This window comes from Centruroides vittatus, unplaced genomic scaffold, assembly GCF_030686945.1.
Source record: "Centruroides vittatus isolate TY-2023 unplaced genomic scaffold, ASM3068694v2 contig_3129, whole genome shotgun sequence".
NCBI classification, from domain to species: Eukaryota; Metazoa; Arthropoda; class Arachnida; order Scorpiones; family Buthidae; genus Centruroides; species Centruroides vittatus.
Window position 1 is genome coordinate 145,265 of NW_027122017.1, and position 21,658 is coordinate 166,922.

The 21,658-nt window shown below is 34.9% G+C and overlaps 1 protein-coding gene and 1 long non-coding RNA gene across 2 annotated transcripts; both read left to right on the forward strand.

Annotated features, from left to right (window-relative positions):
• The first annotated feature begins 5,948 nt into the window (after positions 1–5,948).
• Positions 5,949–8,728, forward strand: LOC136973314 (uncharacterized). The gene is made up of 3 exons (XR_010880472.1): positions 5,949–6,165; positions 7,000–7,235; positions 8,578–8,728. It is a non-coding gene; the product is annotated as an uncharacterized lncRNA (long non-coding RNA).
• Positions 8,729–17,473: 8,745 nt separating this feature from the next.
• Positions 17,474–20,968, forward strand: LOC136973319 (MAD2L1-binding protein-like). The gene is made up of 2 exons (XM_067268050.1): positions 17,474–17,664; positions 20,206–20,968. The coding sequence occupies exons 1-2, from the start codon at positions 17,494–17,496 to the stop codon at positions 20,845–20,847; spliced, it is 813 nt and encodes a 270-aa protein (XP_067124151.1). The 5' UTR covers positions 17,474–17,493; the 3' UTR covers positions 20,848–20,968.
• Positions 20,969–21,658: the final 690 nt, after the last annotated feature.

The following is a 21,658-nucleotide window of genomic DNA, read 5'->3' on the forward strand; positions in this document are numbered from 1 at the left end:
AATTCCCGTTAATCCTGCAGTGCTTTCTTCGAACAATGTTTCTGCAACTGCTGTTTCCGCCATTTCCACAAATATGAGGGATATAACTTCAGCTTCTAAAAGTACTAGTTCTCCAGTTAAGAAACGCAGGCACATTGAGAAATCAACATTATCTAAATCGTTAACTCAGGAAATGACTAATTTGTATTCTTCTGAATCGGAAGTTGAAGAAGCTGAATTAGACTCATCTTGTATTGAATCTGGTAGTGAAAACGAAGCAGGATCGAATGGTGGTGTTGTGAAAAAGGATGATAAATCTGAGAAGAAAGGAAAAAATTATCCTCAAAATTTTTGTGACAAGTGGCTACAAATGGGAGAATTTAAGACTTGGCTAAGACGATCTACAGTATACCCAAATAAAGCATTTTGTGCAGTATGCCAAAAAACCATATCTGGAAATGTTTGTCACCTTCGACGACATGCCACCAATACAAAACACAAACAAGCAATGAAGAGCCTTGAAACAGTAAAATCAGGAGGCCTACTAGAAGCTTTTCAAAGAAAATCAAACCAACAAGAAAAATTAGAAGCTGAGCTGAAATTAGCTATGTTTTGTGTAGAGCATAATCTTCCAATAAAGATTATGGATCACCTTCCTAAACTTATCCAGTCCGTATGCCATGATTCAAATATTGCCAAAGACCTAAAAGTAGCCCGAACGAAAACAACAGAACTCATTAAAGAAAAATTATCTGCGAAAAGCTGCGAAGAAATGACTTCAGTGTTACAAAATGTGAAATTTTCCTTAATTATTGATGAAACGACTGATATCTCCTCCACCAAATGCTTGGCAGTGATTGCTAGGTATTTTGATAACTCTTCTGGAAAAGCAAGGGATCGCTTTATGGGACTGTTGCAAGTTCAGCAAGCAACTGCTGAAGCTATCTATCATTCAATGATGGAACTTTTGATAAATTTAAATATTCCTGCACAAAATATGATTGGATTTGGTGCGGATAATGCCTCTGTGATGATGGGTGAATCTGGTGGTGTGAAAGCGTTAATTAAAAAGGACAATCCGAATATTTTTGTTCTTGGATGTGTATGCCATTCTTTTAGCTTATGTGTGTCGCAGGCTTGCAACAAACTTCCACGGACAATTGAAGACTTGGTTAGAAATATATATGCTTACTTTGCTCATAGCTCCAAGAGGATCAATGAACTTAGTGAATTTCAAAAATTTGTAGATGGCCAACCACATCGATTGTTACGTTTATCTCAGACAAGATGGCTATCCTGGCAGGCAGTAGTCAATAGAACCTTAGAACAATGGAATGCACTCACTCTTTATTTTACAGCAGCTGCTGTGGAAGATAACATACATACAGCACAGTTGTTACTGAAAGATTTACAGAATCCCTTTAATAAGTTGTATTTACATTTTTTATCTTACATTTTGGAACTCATCAACAAAATGAACCTTAATTTTCAAAGCGAGAGGCCACGTATTACATCACTTCTGCCAAACATATCTTCTCTGTTTAAAACAATTTTGCACAACTATCTGAAAAAAGATTATGTGGATTCAATACCGCTGAACAAGATAGACACTCAAAATTCACGACATTTTCAACGAATAGAAACAATATATCTTGGTGCAATGTGCGAAGTTCAGATTGCAAAGAATAAATTCCCTGAAAAAGACATGAAGCTATTTCTCTCAAGCATTCAGTCTTTCTATATTGTTTTAAGTGCAGAAATTAAAAAGAAATTTCCTTTTGATGATTTGATCTTGCAGGAAATAACAAAGTTGGAGCCAAAAATTGCTTTGTCTGGAAATGTTAGGTCAGTTGTAAACCTGGTAACACATTTTCCTAATATTGTGCCTGAACATGAGTATGAAGAGCTGAACACAGAATGGCAACTGCTGCCTGAAATTCGTGATAAGTTAACCAGTTGTGCAGTTGAAAACCTAGAAACTTTCTGGTATGAAGTAAATAAAATTAAAGATGACAATGGCGACGTGATGTTTCCAATACTTGGAAAGCTTTCAACAAGTTTGTTGAGTCTTCCCCACTCTAGTGCTTGTGTGGAAAGAGTCTTCTCACAACTTAATTTAATTAAGACAAAGATTCGCAATAGACTTCAGGTTGACACTTGTAATGCTTTTCTGCTATCAAAAGAGTTATTAAAAACCCAAAACCGAAAATGTTACGATTGGATCCCAGAACTTAAAGAAACTCACCCAATAGCTATCCACGATACCGAAACAGAAGAGAATGAAGATGTAGACGACATAATACATCTGTTCAACTTGTAAGATAAGATTTGCAATTTTTTATACTTGTAGAATTGATTTTGCTAATTTTATTAAAGAAAGTTTTGTCTTACTATTCTTTTATTTAATTTAATGAAGTGCCTATGTGGCAGATTGAAAGTATACATATATATATTTTTTCATGAATACTTTGTTTACGTGCCTATATATAACCTATATATATATATATATTCACTTAAAGTATTTATGAATATGAATTTGAAATAAGCACAAAAACTTAGTATGATGGTATATTAATATCAAAAGCAACCAACCATAGAAATAGTACATTTTGAAGGAAAATAGTACATTTTTTGAAGGAGATTCAGTACATTTTGAAATTTCAAAACGGCAACACTGCAAGTATACCAAAAGACAACGTGGTTGGAAATCGTTTGGGTCTCCACGTGGTGAGTAATGAAATTCATCTTGATTTTAGAAAAACCATTTGTTTACTTTTATAGGTTAAAATCAATGATAATTATGTTTAGGTAATGCACCATTCTCTCTCTTAATTTTATTTAAAATCGAGACATAAATTATAGAAATTTCCCAAACAGAATTTTCGACAGTTGTGTAGTTAAAGAGGTACAACCGTTTGAAAGGTTTTTCTTCCATAAAATTAATCGATTCTAGACTAATTTGACTCGAATATTTTCAAAACACGTATAATTTTTGGGGAACGATTTATATAAAATATTCTATAAACAAAATCATGTAGGAATACTTACCGAGTGTTCATTGTTCGAGGACGCCATTGCTTAAGCTTGTTTCGTCGCAGAGCGGCACATTAGACGAAGTGCAATCTCCAGTATGGGTCGTGTTAAATTTCCATCAATTTAATGCTTTTTCTTAACTTGCACTTTCCTTTATTTTAACTTTTTCTGTTGGGGTAATTATGCAGTTTAAGGGAATATGAGTTTTTAATTATTATTTTTTTAAAAAGAAGGTATATTTAATATGTCATTCAGAAAACACATAACATTTTCCCGGGCGATCCATATATTTCTCGGGGTTTATCTCTCTCAATCTTCTCTCGATCATGTAAAGCATTCTTGCACCAATCATTGACATTTCATCGATGATGATGAATTTGAGCGACTTCATCTCAATTTGGAATCTCTGCGCAGCTTCTTCATTTAGAGATCGAAATTTCGTACTAACGATAGGAAGACGAAGGAGAGAATGGATCGTAAAGCCATCAATATTGATCGCTGCTGCTCCACGTTTTAAAAAGAAAACTTGTTTAAACTTATTATTCTATAAAGATTCTTTATATTTGTTGTGTGTCCAGTTAGCGACAACATTTACCTTCCAAAATTACCGTTTTAATGCTTGTCATATTTTCCGACCACCAGATGGCGCTTCTACACGTGCGTGCAGGAAGCGACTAACACTTGACTTCATGCATTCCTTGTCAACATTATAACTCTAGAATGAGTTGTCCGATGTTGATGAAATTTTCCACGACGACTCACATTCACTCAAGGATTAACTGACTAAAATTTCAACTTTCAAAAATGATCCATACTGAAGAAAAACACCTATATCCAGTTCTACAAGAACGGATCATTTTTGAAAGTTGAAATTTTAACCAGTTCATCCTTGAGTGATGATGAGTCGTCGTAGAAAATTTCATCAAGATCGGACAACTCATTCCAGAGTTATTCTGCGGACAAGGAATGCACGAAGTCAAGTATTAGTCGTCACTACGTTCCGACAATTAAATTGAAATTAATAATTAAAAATACAGTAGAGAGTCGAAAATCGAAATCAATTGGGGACTGGGGTTGTTCAGATTAGTGATTTGTTCCGATTACCGATTATGTACGAACAAATATATTAACCTGTCCGATCTTCAAATTTTTCTCCGTTGCGTGTCGCATCGTGTTGAATTTTCGTCGATTTTAAGCCTAACGAAAATTTTTATAACAATAATCGAGGCTATCGTATCGTTAAAAATTATTTCTGCATTTTGTACAAACAAAATAAATATATTGAAGGATATAAAATCATAAAGATTATACTTTAGAAGTAAATCTAGTATCAAAAACGTTCGATTCAGCAGGACACAGTCCGAAAAATCGTTCCGATTACCGGGGTTCCGATTAACGACTCTCTACTGTAATAAAAACAAAAACAAACGAAAGATATGTGTTAATTTTGAAAAAAAAGGCTTCAAAGTACAATTTCCCTTGTCTCGCCTTTCCGCGAAATCTGACACCGATGAGTCATTGTTTACACAGCTGGGTGACCTCGAGAACAGCTGGTGTCGTATTTCACGGGACATTCTCATGAAACTCTCAGGAGGAGAAAGGTAAAAAGTAGGGTGAATACTAGATGGCGGTATATTTCTAAATATTTTTTTAAAATTACGATTTTAATTGAAATTTCCGACCCCCCAACTTAATTAAACGTATATATAATAAAATCTATTAATTAAAAAAATTAAAAAACTATTGGATGTTGTTTCTGACATCAGAAAATAGCTTTAAATAACTTTACCGAAGTAAAATCCGGGCACTAGAACTTTAGAAGGATGAATGAAGTTCCATAAAAAAAATCCCATAAAAAAACAATTAAGCGTTAATCGCGCGTCATTAAAGGTTAATTAAAATCGCAATAAAATTTTTTCGCGCAAGGAAAAATTTTTCAAAAAATTTGGAGACAGAAAACATTCGAAAAATCAAAAAAAAAAAAATGTTTCGGGGCCAAAAGTACCGTTTTTTGTAACTATATGTAACTTGTACGAATTATCTCGGGTCTGGACGTCTATAGACGTCAATAGGCGTTGAGGGGATTGAACAGCGGACGCGTACGAAGTGTGTCACGTGACATTTCTCGATGCCATCCGGCCACGTGTCTACTCTCTCGCCTCGCATCTGACATGTTCCTGATAACTTAACAATAATAATAAATAATAAATAAATATATAGAACAACAAAGGTAGAACTGCTCGTTAAAGACGATAATTCTATCACTATATATATTATGATGATAAAAATTAGTCAGAAGCAACATAAGATATCTGTTGTCGAAGAATATTACGTAAGACGATATCTATTACTCCCTACCCCTGAGTAAGAAATCGTAAGAAATCCTTGACCCCCCAAAATACCTTACGTAATTTATGGATGGCCCCTTAGGCCACGATGTTCTGAAAACTCACGTGAGGGCGCTTCGGCTAACCCGGCCCCAGCGAATCGTTAAAATTTCGTTGGTGGATCTGTTGTTTAGTTGGATGTAGCTACCGGGGCCTTAATCTATGCGCTTGAGAGAGATTGGCCAGAATGGCAGTATTGCCTGTGGTGCCACACGTGAAGAGCACATCGAATGCATTTAAGGTCAGTAAGACCTGCAAATATTCCTCTTTCATTTGTCACAACCTGTATAATAAATATTTTATAAATTGAAAATCATTAAAAATATTATTTGTGAAATTTGTATAAATTTACATAAATTCGGCTTTTTTTATTTGGTGATTACGAAAAGAAAAATAGTTGATTTATATTTTTAAAATTTTGTTTAAGTTTATGAATTAATAAGAAACATTCACAAAGCATTTATTTTTAATCTGTAGGTATATGCTTATTTATTTTTAGTGATTTTTACATTCAAATGATTGACCTATCGAACGTAGAGAATTGTCTTTTCGTGCTTATGTGGTGTTTATAACAATGTAACGTACTAGACGAGTCTTTCTGGGTATATTCGGACACTGTTTTTGGTAAAAACTGTTAAATATGACTTAGTAAAATGGCTAAATAATACGCAATAAATATAATTTGACATAAGTTACATCATACTAAAAATTCGATTACATTCATTCGGACTACACTTGTAAACAGTCGACAGTGGAGACTATTAAAGTAATTTGCGTGTAAAATTAATTTCATTTTTTTTCCTGCTAATTTTAATTATCTTAATGACGTTGTACAAACACGCCAGTTCAGTTATTTTGCATAAATTTGTGCTTAAAAGTCAATTAGTGTACGGTTCTTAACGTCTTCAAAAATTCGGTTAGGTTAGGTTAGAACGTGCGTCCCACTGTTTCCTTGCTGGAATCAGAGACGAGCCGCCATCTTGGCACGAAGGGTTACATTAACCAAAAATTCTTTAATATTACATCATTTTTGTTCAATAGACAAGAAACATAGTTAACTGACTTACGAACCATTTTGTCTTTTATACTAATACGTATATATATTGTATGAGTCGTTAAAAAGATCCAATTTGAAGCATCTCATACTCCAAACTTCTGACTTGTCAGGTAAATTAGACTTATGCTCACATTAAAGCCGAATTCCATAAATTTTCAAATCTACAAGACTTTTAATAATTGCAGCATGTTACTGATTACAAGTAACTTTATCGAATCAAATCTGCTTATAGCTAGTATATCTTGTTATAATTTGTAATTTGAAAAGCTTGCAACAGCGGCAAGCAACAGGGCATAGGTCTGTTACTAATTATAATTAAATAAAAATGATTTCTAAATTAGGAAAGATACTCCAATGGTAAAATATTAATAGTTTTATTATTTAATTTACTAAAATCTGGTGTTTGAACTCTGGATTTTAATCTATACCTCGTACAATACTAATATCTTTCTGTACAGTCATGCAAAATGTATGATTTACTACGTTATTTTCATTGAAAACTTTCACTTCTATTGATTCACGAAGATATATTGTTAATTACAGAATAAATATTGTAGAAAATAGACGTTTTGATAATGGATGAACCAGAAATGAAGTGTGAATTAGTGTGTAAAAGCCGTTCGAAGCAAAATTTGAATATTGCCTTCATATACGAAATAATGATTCGTATATTGACAACTCTCGATAATTCCGAAGTAGAGAATTGCATGCAAGTTTGCTCATTCTGGAAGGAAATAGGAGAATCCATACTGAGACGAAGGATAAGGATTGCAGTTGAGGTAAGATATACTTTAAGATGAGAATAAACAGCAAAACCTGTGTAAACCTGCCGGTTTACACAGGTTTTCTGTATTTTTCGATATTGTAATATTGGAATTATCAAACCACCAGGTATGCCTTCATCCACCGAAATATGAAAAACTATCTTCTAGACTCAAAAACAGACAATCAACACAAAAAGAAATACAAATGCCATCAAAAAATGATAATCAATCTTCCAAATATCTAGTTGTGGTTCTGCCATCTCACTACGTGAGAATATGCAAATTAGCACGATACTGCACAATGTAAGCAAAAAAGACAATAGCGAGTTTGAGACCGAAGTTTTAAACGCGAAAACGTGTACGTCAGACGTTCAGCGCCGCTTTACTGTAAGTCTAGAAGTTCGACAATGGCGTTTGGAAAGTCAGTGGCGTCATGCTCGACATTCCAAACGCCATTGTCAAACTTCTAGGCTTACAGGAAAGCGGCGCTGAACGTCTGACGTACACGTTTTCGCGTTTAAAACTTCGGCCTCAACCTCGCTAATATAAAGAAACATACGTAAGAATACAGCTGTTTTGTTCTTTGGGAGCTTTAAAGGTTTTATCAAATTTTACCAACGAGAAAAAATAGGTTCCGCATCTTAATTATAAGAGGCTTATCATTATATTTTAACTCATTGTGAATTTCTGAAAATGATAGAATTAGAAACGTAAAACTTGCTTCCACGTCCCATTACTTTTGAAGGGATATGAACGGACATTATGAACACTTGTATGGAAATGCAAAAGCACGTAGTGTACAAAAACAGATTTGTATACATAGCATAGTATAATAACTCTGGTTTAAAAAACCTTCTTCATAGATAGGAACAATATTCTGTACTGGTTGGCTCACCCACTCCTCAAGTGCGTCAATTAGGTGGGTTCCAAAAAAATAGATACAAGAACGTATGTTTGTAAATTGTTTATATGGATTTTGTCAATTAACGTGATGTAATATTAGCACTGTAATTCCGGTTTTTAATTTTTTTTTTCAAATATAGATAAGAATAATTATTTGTACTAGTTATATACCTATTCTGTAAACATCAAATGTAGTCCGTTCCGAACGATTGTGATTTATAGGTATGTTTGTAAGCTATCTGTATCGTTTGAATGTATTTGATGTCATTTATAAATTGTGTGTTAAAAAAAAAATTAGTTGTCTGAAGTGGGGCAATATTGAGCCCGAAACGTGTTAACCAACGCGTATCGACTGAATAGTAAATAAAAGGATGAAGGAATGCCTGGTGGTCGATTAATTACACTACATTAATTACACTCTTAAGTGGAATATTTGTTTCTTTTTCATATGTAGGCCTTACCACGTCAGATAATTGCAATCACGAACTTCTATCCAGAATATGTTGTTCGCTACTTCAAAACACGAAATGGCAACACTAACTTCTTGACAGGATTTAATGGACATTGGTGGCAAATCAGGGAAAGAAGCGATAAAACTAAGACAAGACGACTTTTATCGCGGTTGGACGCTCAATGTCGTAAGTATCTTATTAAAACATTAGCAAAATGTCCATCAGTGATCAATGGTGGGCATATTATTGATGTTTAATTGAATGCGAGTCGTGGGTTTGCGTCTCACCGGCAGCTGGATACGTGGAATGTTCCGGTTTTTTACGTGTCTAATACCCAAATAGGGGCCAGTGTTCTATAGAATGTTCTTCCCGGAAGGCGTTTCGCGAAAAACATTCTATTTGCATTGTTATAGATTGGATCATTTGAGAGGGATTGTGGCAAAAATCTGTCAAGCTCATTGCCACTGTTTCGAGCGAATACGTTTTGAAAGGTGGATCAAATCGCCAAATCACATTTAATAACCACATATATATTCGCAACTTCTTTGTTATTAATTCAGGTTTCCCGAATGAGGTACTTCCAATAATTACGAAGAATTATGACACACGTTCCTTGCATTGAAGTCTTTTCAGAGACACTGTATCAACATTTTCTAGCTTGGCTGTATTTTTACCCTATAGAATAACTAACATGCAACATGATTAATGTGTTTTTCAGCATTTATTCGTAAATTTAATTTGAAAATATTACAGTATTCGCAATTAAATAAAAAACAAACAAAATCATGGGCATCATCTATTACAATATGTAAAATAATATGAATATCAACTTATAACTTTAGCAAAACAATTACGCGTTACTTCAATTATAATAGAAAATTAATTTCATTTGTTAGAAGTGTTCGTATGTTGACGAAACATAGGTCAAATTTTAGGACGAAACCAAGCAACACTAACCTCAGTTTCACTTCTCTGTGGTTGAAACATCAGTGCCTGGTGGTTGATAACCAGAATCCTTATCCTCGTTGACTGACGTATCTCCATATTGAATATTGAAGCCTGCTTAGTTTACGTACAGCTGGCATGATTATTTCAATTTGACCAAAAATGTAATTTGTCACTATCTCGCCTCCGTTTCCTTCAATTAATCAGTAACAATGCAAATCATGAACAAACACTTCATATATAGTCAAAATATTTGCAAATCATTCTGTTGACTTTGAAAAATCTGTGAATCCAAGGACTCCTCATATACGATTATCGCATTAATGGAATAAAACAACAAACACTTAGAAGTCGATTTGCCAAGCGATGATACCTCCAGAGAGGACTTTCTACGGAAAACTGGTCTCTATTTAGATCTTACACACGTGAAAGAAAGTAAGAAAACTTCACGTAGCCAGTCCGTTGGTCGGGCACGAAACTGCAACCTAAAATATTGTTAAACTTCTTAGAAATGCCGAAAATGTGTAGGTAGATAAAATCATTAAGCTACTAGTGAGGATGTAAGAGAAATTTAACAAATTTAATATAAAAACGTAACGTTTTACAGGTAAAAATAATCATATAAACGACCGGCGATATTCTCAAAGGCTCATTAAACTTCTTACACATTCTCCACGAAATCTGTTACCAATATGGATCGCTGTTTTTCCTCGACTTCCCGGACTGAAAATAAGTCGTTTCGTGTTTTCAAAAGATGAAATCAATGAGAAGCTGAAACCGGGTCCCACGTGGTTTACAGAATTGACAGATATTTCAAAAGAAGCAACGAAATGCGTCCTATGGATCGTAGATGGAAGACTGGAGGACACCTTCAAGAAAGTTATACCACAATGCGCAGTAAGCGGTATATCAGGTTATGGTTTACCTCGAACATACAGATGTATTGTGTTTTCGGGAAGGATGGTACACGCATTATCAGTTAAGGTGCCTAGAGATCATACACTACAACAAATGAAAGTTACAGAATTGAAGCAATACAACATTGCTTGGAACAATTGTATTATGTTATATTTCAACCAATGGTACATAAATTGGTGCAACGATCGATCAAAATTTGTCGACGTTGAGATTTTTAGTAAAGAATTTTCCAACATTCCAATTTTCTATTATAGTAGCGGCATGTATTTCTGTGTGGAACACATTCCGAATATTTGTAAAAACACAAGTACTATAGAAGAATGTATAGAAGATTCATCACATATTGCAACAATTGTTTTATTGTGGATTGCATAAATTATAATTAAGTTATTAAATGCAATTGTAAGGTACTTTGTTTTAAAAAAAATGTATGTCCCGTATATTACATTTAACTTTTATTCAAATCATTCTGTGTATTTATTAAAGATCAATTGACATTAAAACTGTATAAAATATATATGTAATTCAAATTATTTAAATATCATTTAATAAAATAATTTTTATTCAATTTTACTAATATTTTTTCTCTCTTCGCCCAAGTGCCCACCAGTGGCAGAGTGGCTAAAACAACTGAACATTACTTCTCGTGAGTTCGCACCTCAACAACTGGGTATTCTTCACGTGTGTAACATCCAAATAGGAACCAGGTTCCTGTTGAATATCTTTCCAGGAGACTCCCGTGTGTTGCAATGTCATATTCCACAGAACCAAATATGAGCTCTGTGCAAACACTAAGAGGAATTCTTTTAGTAAGCCCATTATGATTTCAACAAGGCCCACAGTGGAGTGGCTGGGTATTAAGGGACAGGGCGACATATTCGGATCGACCACTCCTGAAAAATTCCTGAATTTTTGGCCAATTCGGATCTGATTCCAGGTCCCAGAGCAGCAAACTGCCATCTTATTTCGGCTATCAAACTATGTTTACAAAGAGAGCCTTTTAATGAAGACCAGGCCGGGCCAACAGGTAAGGTAGTGAGGTGCCTGACAGATCACAGATGAAAACGGTGTTGCCACTACACCTTCACAATATTCTCTTCGCGGGCTGCAAATTTCTCCAATTTTTGCCATGTATAGAAATTTGCAGAAATTCATGTAAATCCTAAAATATGTGGAATTCGTCTTTTCCCTCTTTTTTCGACAGTCGTGTGGCTTCTCTCGTAACGTTTCCCCCCATTTTGTAACGGTCATCGCATCGGATAGATGCACCTGTTGGTGTTCTGCTCTCCACAAATATGTAAATTATTCCATTACGTATAATACCTAAGAAAATGACGTTTTTTAACGATTTTACAGTGTTTTCTTTATTTTTATTTTTAAAAATAAGTTTTTTCCTTTATTTCATAAAATATTTGCAAATACACACCAATTCCTCAGTACCGGCAAAGGAGCCGAATTTTTCGCAATACCGGAAATTTCCTGCAGATAACAGCTCTGGTTTAAACGCGTATAATTTAAAGAATAATAAAAGTCTTAAAGGAATAATTTCATTGAATTATGATAAAAATTTCTAAGAAAAATACATTATATTTAAAACACTAAGACTCATTACCTATGAATTAAATTTGTGGTTAGCGACATCTGTTTTTTTTTTTTTTTTTTTTGTAACTCTTTCCGCCCAGTGGGCACTAAGAGGGCCTCTTATAGCAAGCCCATTATGGGTTCGGCCAGGCCCACAATGGGGCGGCCGGGTGGTGAGGGACGGGGACCGACATATCCTGACGGACCACCCCCCGAAAAATTCCTGGGGATTTTTCGACCCGTCCGGATTCGATCCCGGGTCCCCCAGGGCGGCAGGTTGCTAACCTTGACCGCTCGGCCATCCGGCCTTTAGCGACATCTGTTATTGGATTTTATTTAAAATATTTTTGTATTATTAATTAATTATATGAAGTTAAAAAGATTAACTTTTAAGCTAGAGATAAGTTTTGTTATAAAAAAAAGTGTAAATGCCATTAACGAGTAAAATGGTCACATCCATTAAGTCCGATAGAACTCTAGATACAACACAAGATCGCCCTCTCTCCCCACCTCCTTAACCCTTAACCACCAAAATTTGCGCCCTGTGTATAGAAACATCCCTGTCAAATTTCATAATTTTTGGTTCATCTAGCTCCTCAATAAATCTGAACACTAGCACCCTCGTTAGTAAAATCTGATAATTACTACTACAGTTCTGGAAAGTGTATTTAAGATATCCCTCCCCTCTTGAATTTGTAAAGAAATGTTGGATGTTTCGAATTCGAACACAATTTACCTGACAAGAGCTTATAAATAGAGCCGAAAAACGTTTAGTAAAGAAATTTAAATACCCCAGTGGTAAGGTGTGTGATTTATCAATAATACTTAGTTATAACTAGGTATTAGACAGATAAGCAGGGATGGAGAGTCAGAGTCGGGAGTAGAGGAATCGAATTTTTTTATGGGAGTCCGGAGTCTATTTATTGTTTCCGCCGATTGTTTTCCCCATCCCTGTAGAAAAGTATGGTTTTTCCAAGATGCCGAACCACAGTTTGGTTAAAAAATGTACAGTACACACCAAAGTCAATGTGGGGCCAAATTTAATAAGTTTCTCGCTGAAGCAGCACAAGTACTAAGTTGTACAGAAATAGAGATACACAAAATAGGGAAAGCGATTCGGACTTGTGCCCAATGCACTCATGGTGCTCACTGGTTTTCATTGTATTTTCACCGTAAGCAAGCGCTTCAAAATCGATGGGTAGTCAGCTGTTTCAAGAAATTTTTGGGTAATAATATAAAACTAGCAGGTATTTATGTGCCGGGCTAGGGTTAGGAGATATTAATCTCTAGTAATTCTATCTCGCGATCGAGCAATGTACGGTGTTCGGCGTTGAAGCGAACTTCGTGATCGCGACTCTTCGGAGTGGCTGAGGATTTGAAATCGGGATCTATTGATGTCTGCCTATAGACACCATAGAAAAATTAATATGATTTTGGAGGTTGCGGAACGTATTAAATTACTTTAAAAGACGAAAAAGAATTATATCATTTGATTTCACGATAATTTGTATATCTTAAAAATAATTAATTTTGTCCCGGGATCCCGAGACAAGCAAAAGACCGGGAAATGAGACACCCTACAGGGGAGTTATTAAGCTTCAAAGAAGATGAAAAAATCTCACACGTACCGTAACTAACATCCATCCATACATACAGAAAAAAATAATCCCGATTTTTCTGGACGTTCGAGAATCCGAGTCCAAAAATGTGAAAATCTCTGGAGGGGTGTGTAACGGGGTGTATCATACCCCGGGCGCCACTCGCAGAGACGCGCCCAAATGGTCTCCAAGACAAACTATATGTGTTTCTGGGGAAGGGAAGGGGCGCAAATAAAGTGTCGTGCCCCGGGCGCCAGTTATGTTCGCTACGCCACTGTGGAGGAGGGATACGTTCTTTAATAGCGGTCGTTCGGCGTCGCCGCTACTACGGGAGTGCGTTGCTGTTTGTAGGCATTTAGGAACGACGGTGAACGAGAAGAAGATGGCGGCGCCCGCACTATCGATAGTATCGTGATGGAGGAATCTATAATTCTAAAATATGAGCATTTAAAGGCAAAAGAAGAGTCCCAATTGTAAAATTTAACCATAAAATGGATTATTTGTTGAAAGAGCATTCAAAATAGCCACAAAAAAATTAGAATGCCGGCTACCATACGAAAAAAATAAGTAAAGACACTTACATCACCGCGTGCACTAACTTGCGCTTTCACAATTTTTAAATTTTCATTCATAAAACCACATAATGGACCCGGAAACGAAACTATCTGAGCCACGGAAAACGCCATGTTGCTTTTTACCGTAAACTACTGCTACAAGCGGCCGTTTTTGCCGTTCGACGGCGCGCACTCCCACCAGAATTTAGGAACGCGTTCCGCAGGAATTTTTAAACGGATGTCGCTCGCGCGAAGTTACGCGGAGGAATAAAAAAACGCACCCGAGGTCATTTTTTGACGGATCGCGTACGTTTCCTCTATTATATATATATGTACTGTATATATGTATTTTATAACAGACGTGTTTGACCGTAATGGCGCGTTTCAATGGCCTCATTGGGCGATATTGAATTTAATATCGATAGTGAAAGAACACAAAGAAAAATTTGATTCACCACGTTATACTGAGAAACAAGTAAATGCTATTTTTTATTATATGCAATATTTTACATAATTTCTTTAAATCTGGCAGGACAACTATTGCTATCTTAGACAGTTAATACTGATCTATATTTGAAAAGTGATCCGTGTTAGACAGGTTGTGATGACCTCGCATGTGATGGAAGTTGCTAACCTTAACGTCCGAAAGACTTCATATAAAACCTGTTTAAATAAAACAAAAATCTTGTAAAAATGCGAGAATAATTATTTTTATGCGATAATATTGTTTAAATTCTGGCAACAGATTGTATAAACTACGAGGGAAGTATTTTCTCGTATCACATTTATAGAAAAATTATTGAGCTGCAATTCGAAAAAACTGAAGACCTGTAAATTTCCCCTGTCCTCCCTCTGATGTCTTTTTTTTTTTTAACTCTTTCCGCCCTGTAGGCACTAAGAGGGCCTCTTTTAGAAGGCCCATTATGGGTTCGGCCAGGCGCACAATAGGGCGACCGGGTGGTGAGGGACAGGGCCCGACATATCCGAACGGACCATCTCCCGAAAAAATTCCTGAGAATTAGGGTCGATTTACACACAACAGTGACGTGCCGGAATAGTACAATAAATTTTTGCCTGTGGAAAATCGTTGACCTAGTTTTAAACCACCCTGTCTAGACTCGTTCGTTACAGTGCTGTGGAGTGGCAATGGCGTGACTGTAACGGGAAAGTACATTTCTCGGAAACGATATTTTCACTGACGGTAAATTTTGTTTTCTAAGGAAATAAAAGGAAATTTTAAATCAAAATAATCAATAATTAATTATAAACAAATACAGGTATTTTACTTTATTTCTTTATTTTAATTATTATTTAATTAATAATCAAAAAATTTAGTTTCATCATCTATTAATTCTTTATAAAGTGTATAAAATTCCCCTTCTATTGACCTTTTTGTCCATGCTTGATGTACCCACTTGCAGCGCTTTCTTGATTGGATTTCTTTTCATCGTCCAAACATATAGCTATGATAGCCAATTCTTCCTCAGAAAACTGCATGACTACTCACCGAGAGAACGAAACAAATACTGCACGGTTAGGTCACTGTTGTGTGTGAATACTCATCACTGTGTCGTGCTCGACGTCAAGGTTACCAAACGGTCACGGTGCCGGCACGTCACTGTTGTGTGTAGATCGACTTTTATTTGTGTAAATCGACCTTTATTTGTGTAAATCGACCTTTATTAGCAGAAGGCCATATGCTATTCCTCCTATAGTTAAACTTATTGCAAGTCCAGCATCAACGGTGTAAAACAGAGCTTCAAATTGAAAACATTGTTTTTGTTTTTTTTTTTCAAACGCCAGATAATAAACAGTAAAGTTGACAATTTGAAAAATAATCTTTAGTAACACGGCAGTGAACGAAACAGAGAGGCAGACGTTTCTTACTAGAGCATTATTCTGGACGACCATTTTTTCATAGAACCATTCGTTTCGTAGTTTCGTAATTAGATCGATCTTGTTGTGGCAAAGTGATCGAATAAATCAGGTATGTTACACGAACAGAAATGTTCATTATTTTACTATCGTCTTCAAATACGTCAGACCATCCACGACACAATGCGTATTCATCTAAACTTGGTAACAATTGCCACATAAATTGAACAGTATGTTGCCAGACTAGAAACTGAAGTCATCGAACGTAGATGTTTGTTAATTTTGGATATTTAAGTCCGTAAATTCGCCGCTTACAATAACAAATTCGGAATGGTAAACCAGAGCCGTGGTCCAACAAGGTGCGAGGAAACAGCTCATGCAAATTTCTTCTGTTCTATTCGAATTCATGTTGCTATTGTCTCAGCAGCTACAAAACTTAACATGAGTGGACATTTACACAGCATTACAGATTATATAAAGATCTCAGTTTAATTATCTGGAATTCTAATCTTCCACTAGAGTTAATTTGAAGTCGTCTCAAATTAAATATTCTGAAGGAATATCTATCTTCTACCTTATCGCAACTCTGTAATGGGTTTACTTTACTAATTGAAATGCATTATTGTTTACCATAGACAAAGATTGTGTAGGTATTTATTGATTTTTTAATTATATGAGTGCACGAAAGTGAGATTGCTCGTAACGAGAATCAGTGGCGTAGCTAGGGGTGGGGTAGGTGCGGTCCGCACCGGGCCCCAAAATTACAAGAAAAAATGACCCGAAAAATTTTTCACGGCAATTAGAACAAAGCAAAATTTGGCCTTTGGGTGCTCGAGCTGGGCCTCTATTACACAGGAAAACCAGCAACTCAACTGTAATCACTGTAGTTATACACTATATAAACCACTATACAAAAATATTTTAGTCCGTTTACTTATACAAAACAAAAAAATACCTAATTCATCATTCATCAAACGAAAGAAATTGAACGTATAAACGCAATGTTTTTAACGGAATAAATAAATTCAAAAGCCGAAATTTATAGAAAAAATTACTTATTTTCATTTGGACGTTTCCGATTACCATTATGAAAAAAGGACACCCCTGCCGAAAAATTTTTTCGGGAGCCCACAAATCTGGTTCCGCACCGGGCCCGGAGAATCGTAGCTACGCCCCTGACGAGAATCACTTTAATGTTTTTCAAAATACAAATGGCGTCCGAACATTACAATAATGCTTTGTTTTTAGTAAAAAATGTTTCTGTAACAATAAAACCAACATATTTATTCCGTGATAAACAAAGAAAAAAAATGCACGTAATAAATGAACGGAATTAAGAAAATGAGGAAATACAGTATTGTACTGTATTTCTTATTTTTTCAATATCTCGCATGACGTACTATTTCGAGTAGCTGGCAACACTTAAACTAATTTTCAAACGAAGAAAATGGCGTGTTCTAAAGATAGTGACAGTATCGGGATTTGTTTCGACGGATGGGTGCTTAATCAAACTTATGCCAATTTAATGGTAGAAATGTTAAAACATATACTTTATGCTAGAGGACAGATTCCCTGCCTCTTCGATCAAGCGAAAAGATTATTCGTTTCTAGTTCCGAGGTACGAAGATTTGTCTGTTTCCTGTACTAAATATCAACTGTATTTACACAATAAGCATTGTCATCCGACGTTGATACAGTGCTCTTCATATTAATATCTCGTAAAGGCAGATTTAATTTTTAAACTTGTATACCTTGCATTTTTTATACATACGTTTCTTATATACAGTATGTGTGAAGACATTTGTCATAACATTTTATTAATCAGAAGGCAAAATACAGACAGATTAGCATTAAAAGTAAGACAGTAAGGCCAAATAAAATGAATTTATTCGTATTTTTTAATCTAGTAAATGTAGGCATATAATATAAACTTTCAAGTTTCAATTCGGGGCACATAATGCAATTTTAAATGTAAGAAAACTATTTTACCATTTAGACAACAAGTACCATGACAATGAATGTGCATGTGTTTTCTAAGCAACGGGCCCACTAGTGGCCAAGCGGTCTTCGTTCCCCGAACACTGGGAGTTTGGTTGTGCAATCGCGCCTCGCTCGGACGGGCTGGCCACCTGGAGTTTTCCAAGTTTTCTCCACATCTGTAATGCCTAAATAGGGGCAGTTTCCCTTAAAAAAACCTCCCCAGAAAGCCACCCTAGGCAGATCACCCAAGTGTTGCATTGCCATAAGTTAACTAAACAAACAAACTAAGCAACAGAGCAGTTACATTTGCTTATACAATGTTGCCACCTAGCCAAAAAATACAATAATAATTATCAAAAATTTACCACCTTTTGTCAGAATTAAATCTAAGTGGTTACGATTTAACTAACTGCGTGATCGGTTGAAAAGTACAGACATTTTATTTTTTCTAAGTACAGTATAGATGCAGACTGTGTGTACTAAATACGGACGCACTGTAACCTTATATTAATATACAAGGTATTTGACACTGCATGTCCTTGCATTTCTATAAAGTTGTCGTAAGTTCAAAACCAGAAGTGGGGAAGTTGTAAATGAGGAAGCATTGTGGTAAAAATTGATAAATTGGGTATTAATTAAGCATTGGATAGGCAGTAGTTACTCCAGAAAATGAGTGAATAATTCTAATTAATAGTACTAACTTGAATGTCTTTATTCTGGCTTAAATGACTTAATTAAATGTTGGATGCTGGCTATAACTTGTCATATTTGAGCTAGGTACTCCCTGCCGTACATTTAACCTAGTGGAATACAATACAATTGAATTACAAAAATTTTAAGATACCAAATATTAAAACAATTAGTATAGTTTTTGATTTAAAGAACAACAACAATTTAACTGAGTCATTTAAGCTGGAATAAATGTGGTTGAGATAGTACTGTATTTAGGTCCAGTGGGTAAGGTGTTGAAAAGATTCTAAGAATTATCAATTATTGAACATTTAATATTATTTGCTGAACCAGTTGTATTTATTAGACTTACACCCAACTGTCCCATTGTGGACCTGGCTAAACTTGCAATGGATGTGATTAAAAATAAAGGTCCTCTTAGTGCCCACACAATGGGAAGAGTGAAAAAAACTAGACTAGACTACAGCCAGATGTAATCGTAGACACGTGCACTACAGATTACTAAAGGTTGCATGTAAGGACAGGTAGTGTATGTGTGTACGACATCCATAGACACTTGCCTGCAATTCCTATTTGACTTTTTTAAATACAAACAGGAATATTTTTAGTTAGAAATGGGGACATTCGGAAAGAATTTTCTAATCGGGACAAACTGAAAAGTTGCGATCTATGAAACTTTATTCTTGTATATTTTCATTTGAATTCATTTAGCATGTCTATAAATATACAAAATATATTTATATAAAAGAAAATGGTTCCTTACATTCTTTCTGGTTTAAGCATCCAAAATTTATCATACTTTTTTAAAGGTTCCTTTCAACTGTCTGTTAGATATCTTATAATCTAAACATCAGTGCCAATTGGTATAAATTGCATATTGGAGGTTGGGCTGATGACGAGAAGGAAGATTTCTTATTGTCAGATTTTCAACGGATATAAAAAATAAGATGTACAGTACTTGTTTCTACTTCTAATTTCGTACTACGGTATAAAATAAATATTGAGGATGTCCCGTCTGTCCCTTATGGATCGACACCCATAAATCTGAACATATATTTAATAGTCTAATTTTATAGTATATTACATATGACTGTGGTACTAAATACATCGGCAAATAACCTCAAGTGAGCAATGTGCTCTACAATGTGCCACATACATATTAAAGTAATTGAAGAATTTGTAGACATGATTAATGTGTGAGTGATGATAGAATTAAAAGTAATAAAATTTGTAAAAAAAAAAATAAATAAAATTTATTTATGATAAAAGTATGAAAACATTTTAAAAATGTAAAAACAAAACAGCTGAATGATCAGATTCATGTCTCAACTCTTAAGGGATAGCCACGTCTCCCTCATCTTTCATCTGACAACACCTTTCCAGCTCAGGTTGACTCGTGTCACTCTTTTATACATATTTAAAAAGTTATAATAATTTATTGCAAGTAACTAGTAAATAAGATATTTTAATATATATTTTTCTCTTACAGCTTGTTCCAAAGACACTTTTACAAAGAAAACAGAAAGCAATCCATTCCAGTCTGTCTTCATTTGATTCCCTGTTTCAAAACTTGATGAAGAGTATTACACATCTAGAAGTGAACCAAGTTGTGTTTTCGCTGGGTCCTACCCTCGTCAGTCCCAAAGAAGTGTATGTGGTAGACCTTCCACCGTCGCTGAAGTGTGGAGAATGCGAAGGAAAATCACTAACTCAGCTGGTTTGCATCAGATACTTTTTCAGAAACTTGATATCTTCGGGCATCTTGAATCGGCCCAATTCTCCTTCGTTGACCAACATGACCGTAATGATCGAGATACCGAGAAATAGTAATTTGGAAAATTTCATGAAAATGAGAAATTATAAAATACCTAACAGAGGGAAAAAACTAACGATATGCGTGCATCATAAGAACTGCGACCATCTACCACTTGTTCCATTCTGTGATAGTGACAGTTGTGATTCTGACACATCGAGTCATTCCACGAGTCTGGCACGAGACTTGGAAAGGGTAACTATTAATTCTGATCCAAACAAAGAGTCAGATCAGTACTGTTGGATTCAAATACTCCCCACAATAAAGGGTTTCAAAGACTTAGTTACATCAAAAAATTCTATGGATAATTGGATTTGAACTATCGAAGAATTGAAGATTTTATTCTAGAACTAAAATATATTTTTTCATTATTTAAATGACTATAAAAATTAATGTAATTTTGATGGGAATAGTAAAAAGAAAAGTACATAGTCTCAAACTTTTCAAATAAATTTCTTTATAAGATTATTCCTTAGAAACTTATAAAGCGCAACACATTAGTGCATAGAAATTTATGAAGAAATCAGTTTAAAATTCGGCAATTGTACAAATATCACTCGCAAAACCAAAAATTCAGCTCGTAGATCAAAACAGTGAAACAAAAACAAACATCAACAACACATTATCACCAGCTTGGAGAAAGTTTTGCAACACCTCTGCAGATATTAATTCTCAAAAATGGCTAATTTTTATAATTCGAAATTCTTCCATCTTTGTTATTAATCTTCAATATATTCTTGACAATACAATATATCAAAAGTATGAAGTTTCATTTCATTTGTTCATAAAATTCCATATTTATTCTAATAAACAGCACACTGTAACTTCTTCTATCTTGCAGCTGTACTGTTTATCACAATGTATTTATACTAAATTTATTTCAGTAATAGTTGCAACTGTACAAAGTTTTTCTCTCGACTATTATTTTACAGCAAAAAAATTACATTGTGTACCAAGTAAATGTCAACTCGACTTTACGATGGATTATGCTAATTAATGTTCATTTTAAAATGTACACTAATCTCGTACATGTAAATTTTTTCTTTAAATGTTCTAGCATGTGCTTGAGTGCATGTATATTTGTAATACCTGCAACTTTTATTGTTTCTATTCTTTAGGAATTAGGTAT

What these genes read in the sequence shown, in the direction of transcription:
- LOC136973319 (XM_067268050.1), top strand. Translation starts at nt 17,494, where the DNA reads ATGGCGTGTTCTAAAGATAGTGACAGTATCGGGATTTGTTTCGACGGA. An exon ending in TATTCGTTTCTAGTTCCGAG is followed by an intron (nt 17,665 to 20,205) that starts GTACGAAGATTT and finishes TTTCTCTTACAG; the next exon opens with CTTGTTCCAAAGACACTTTT.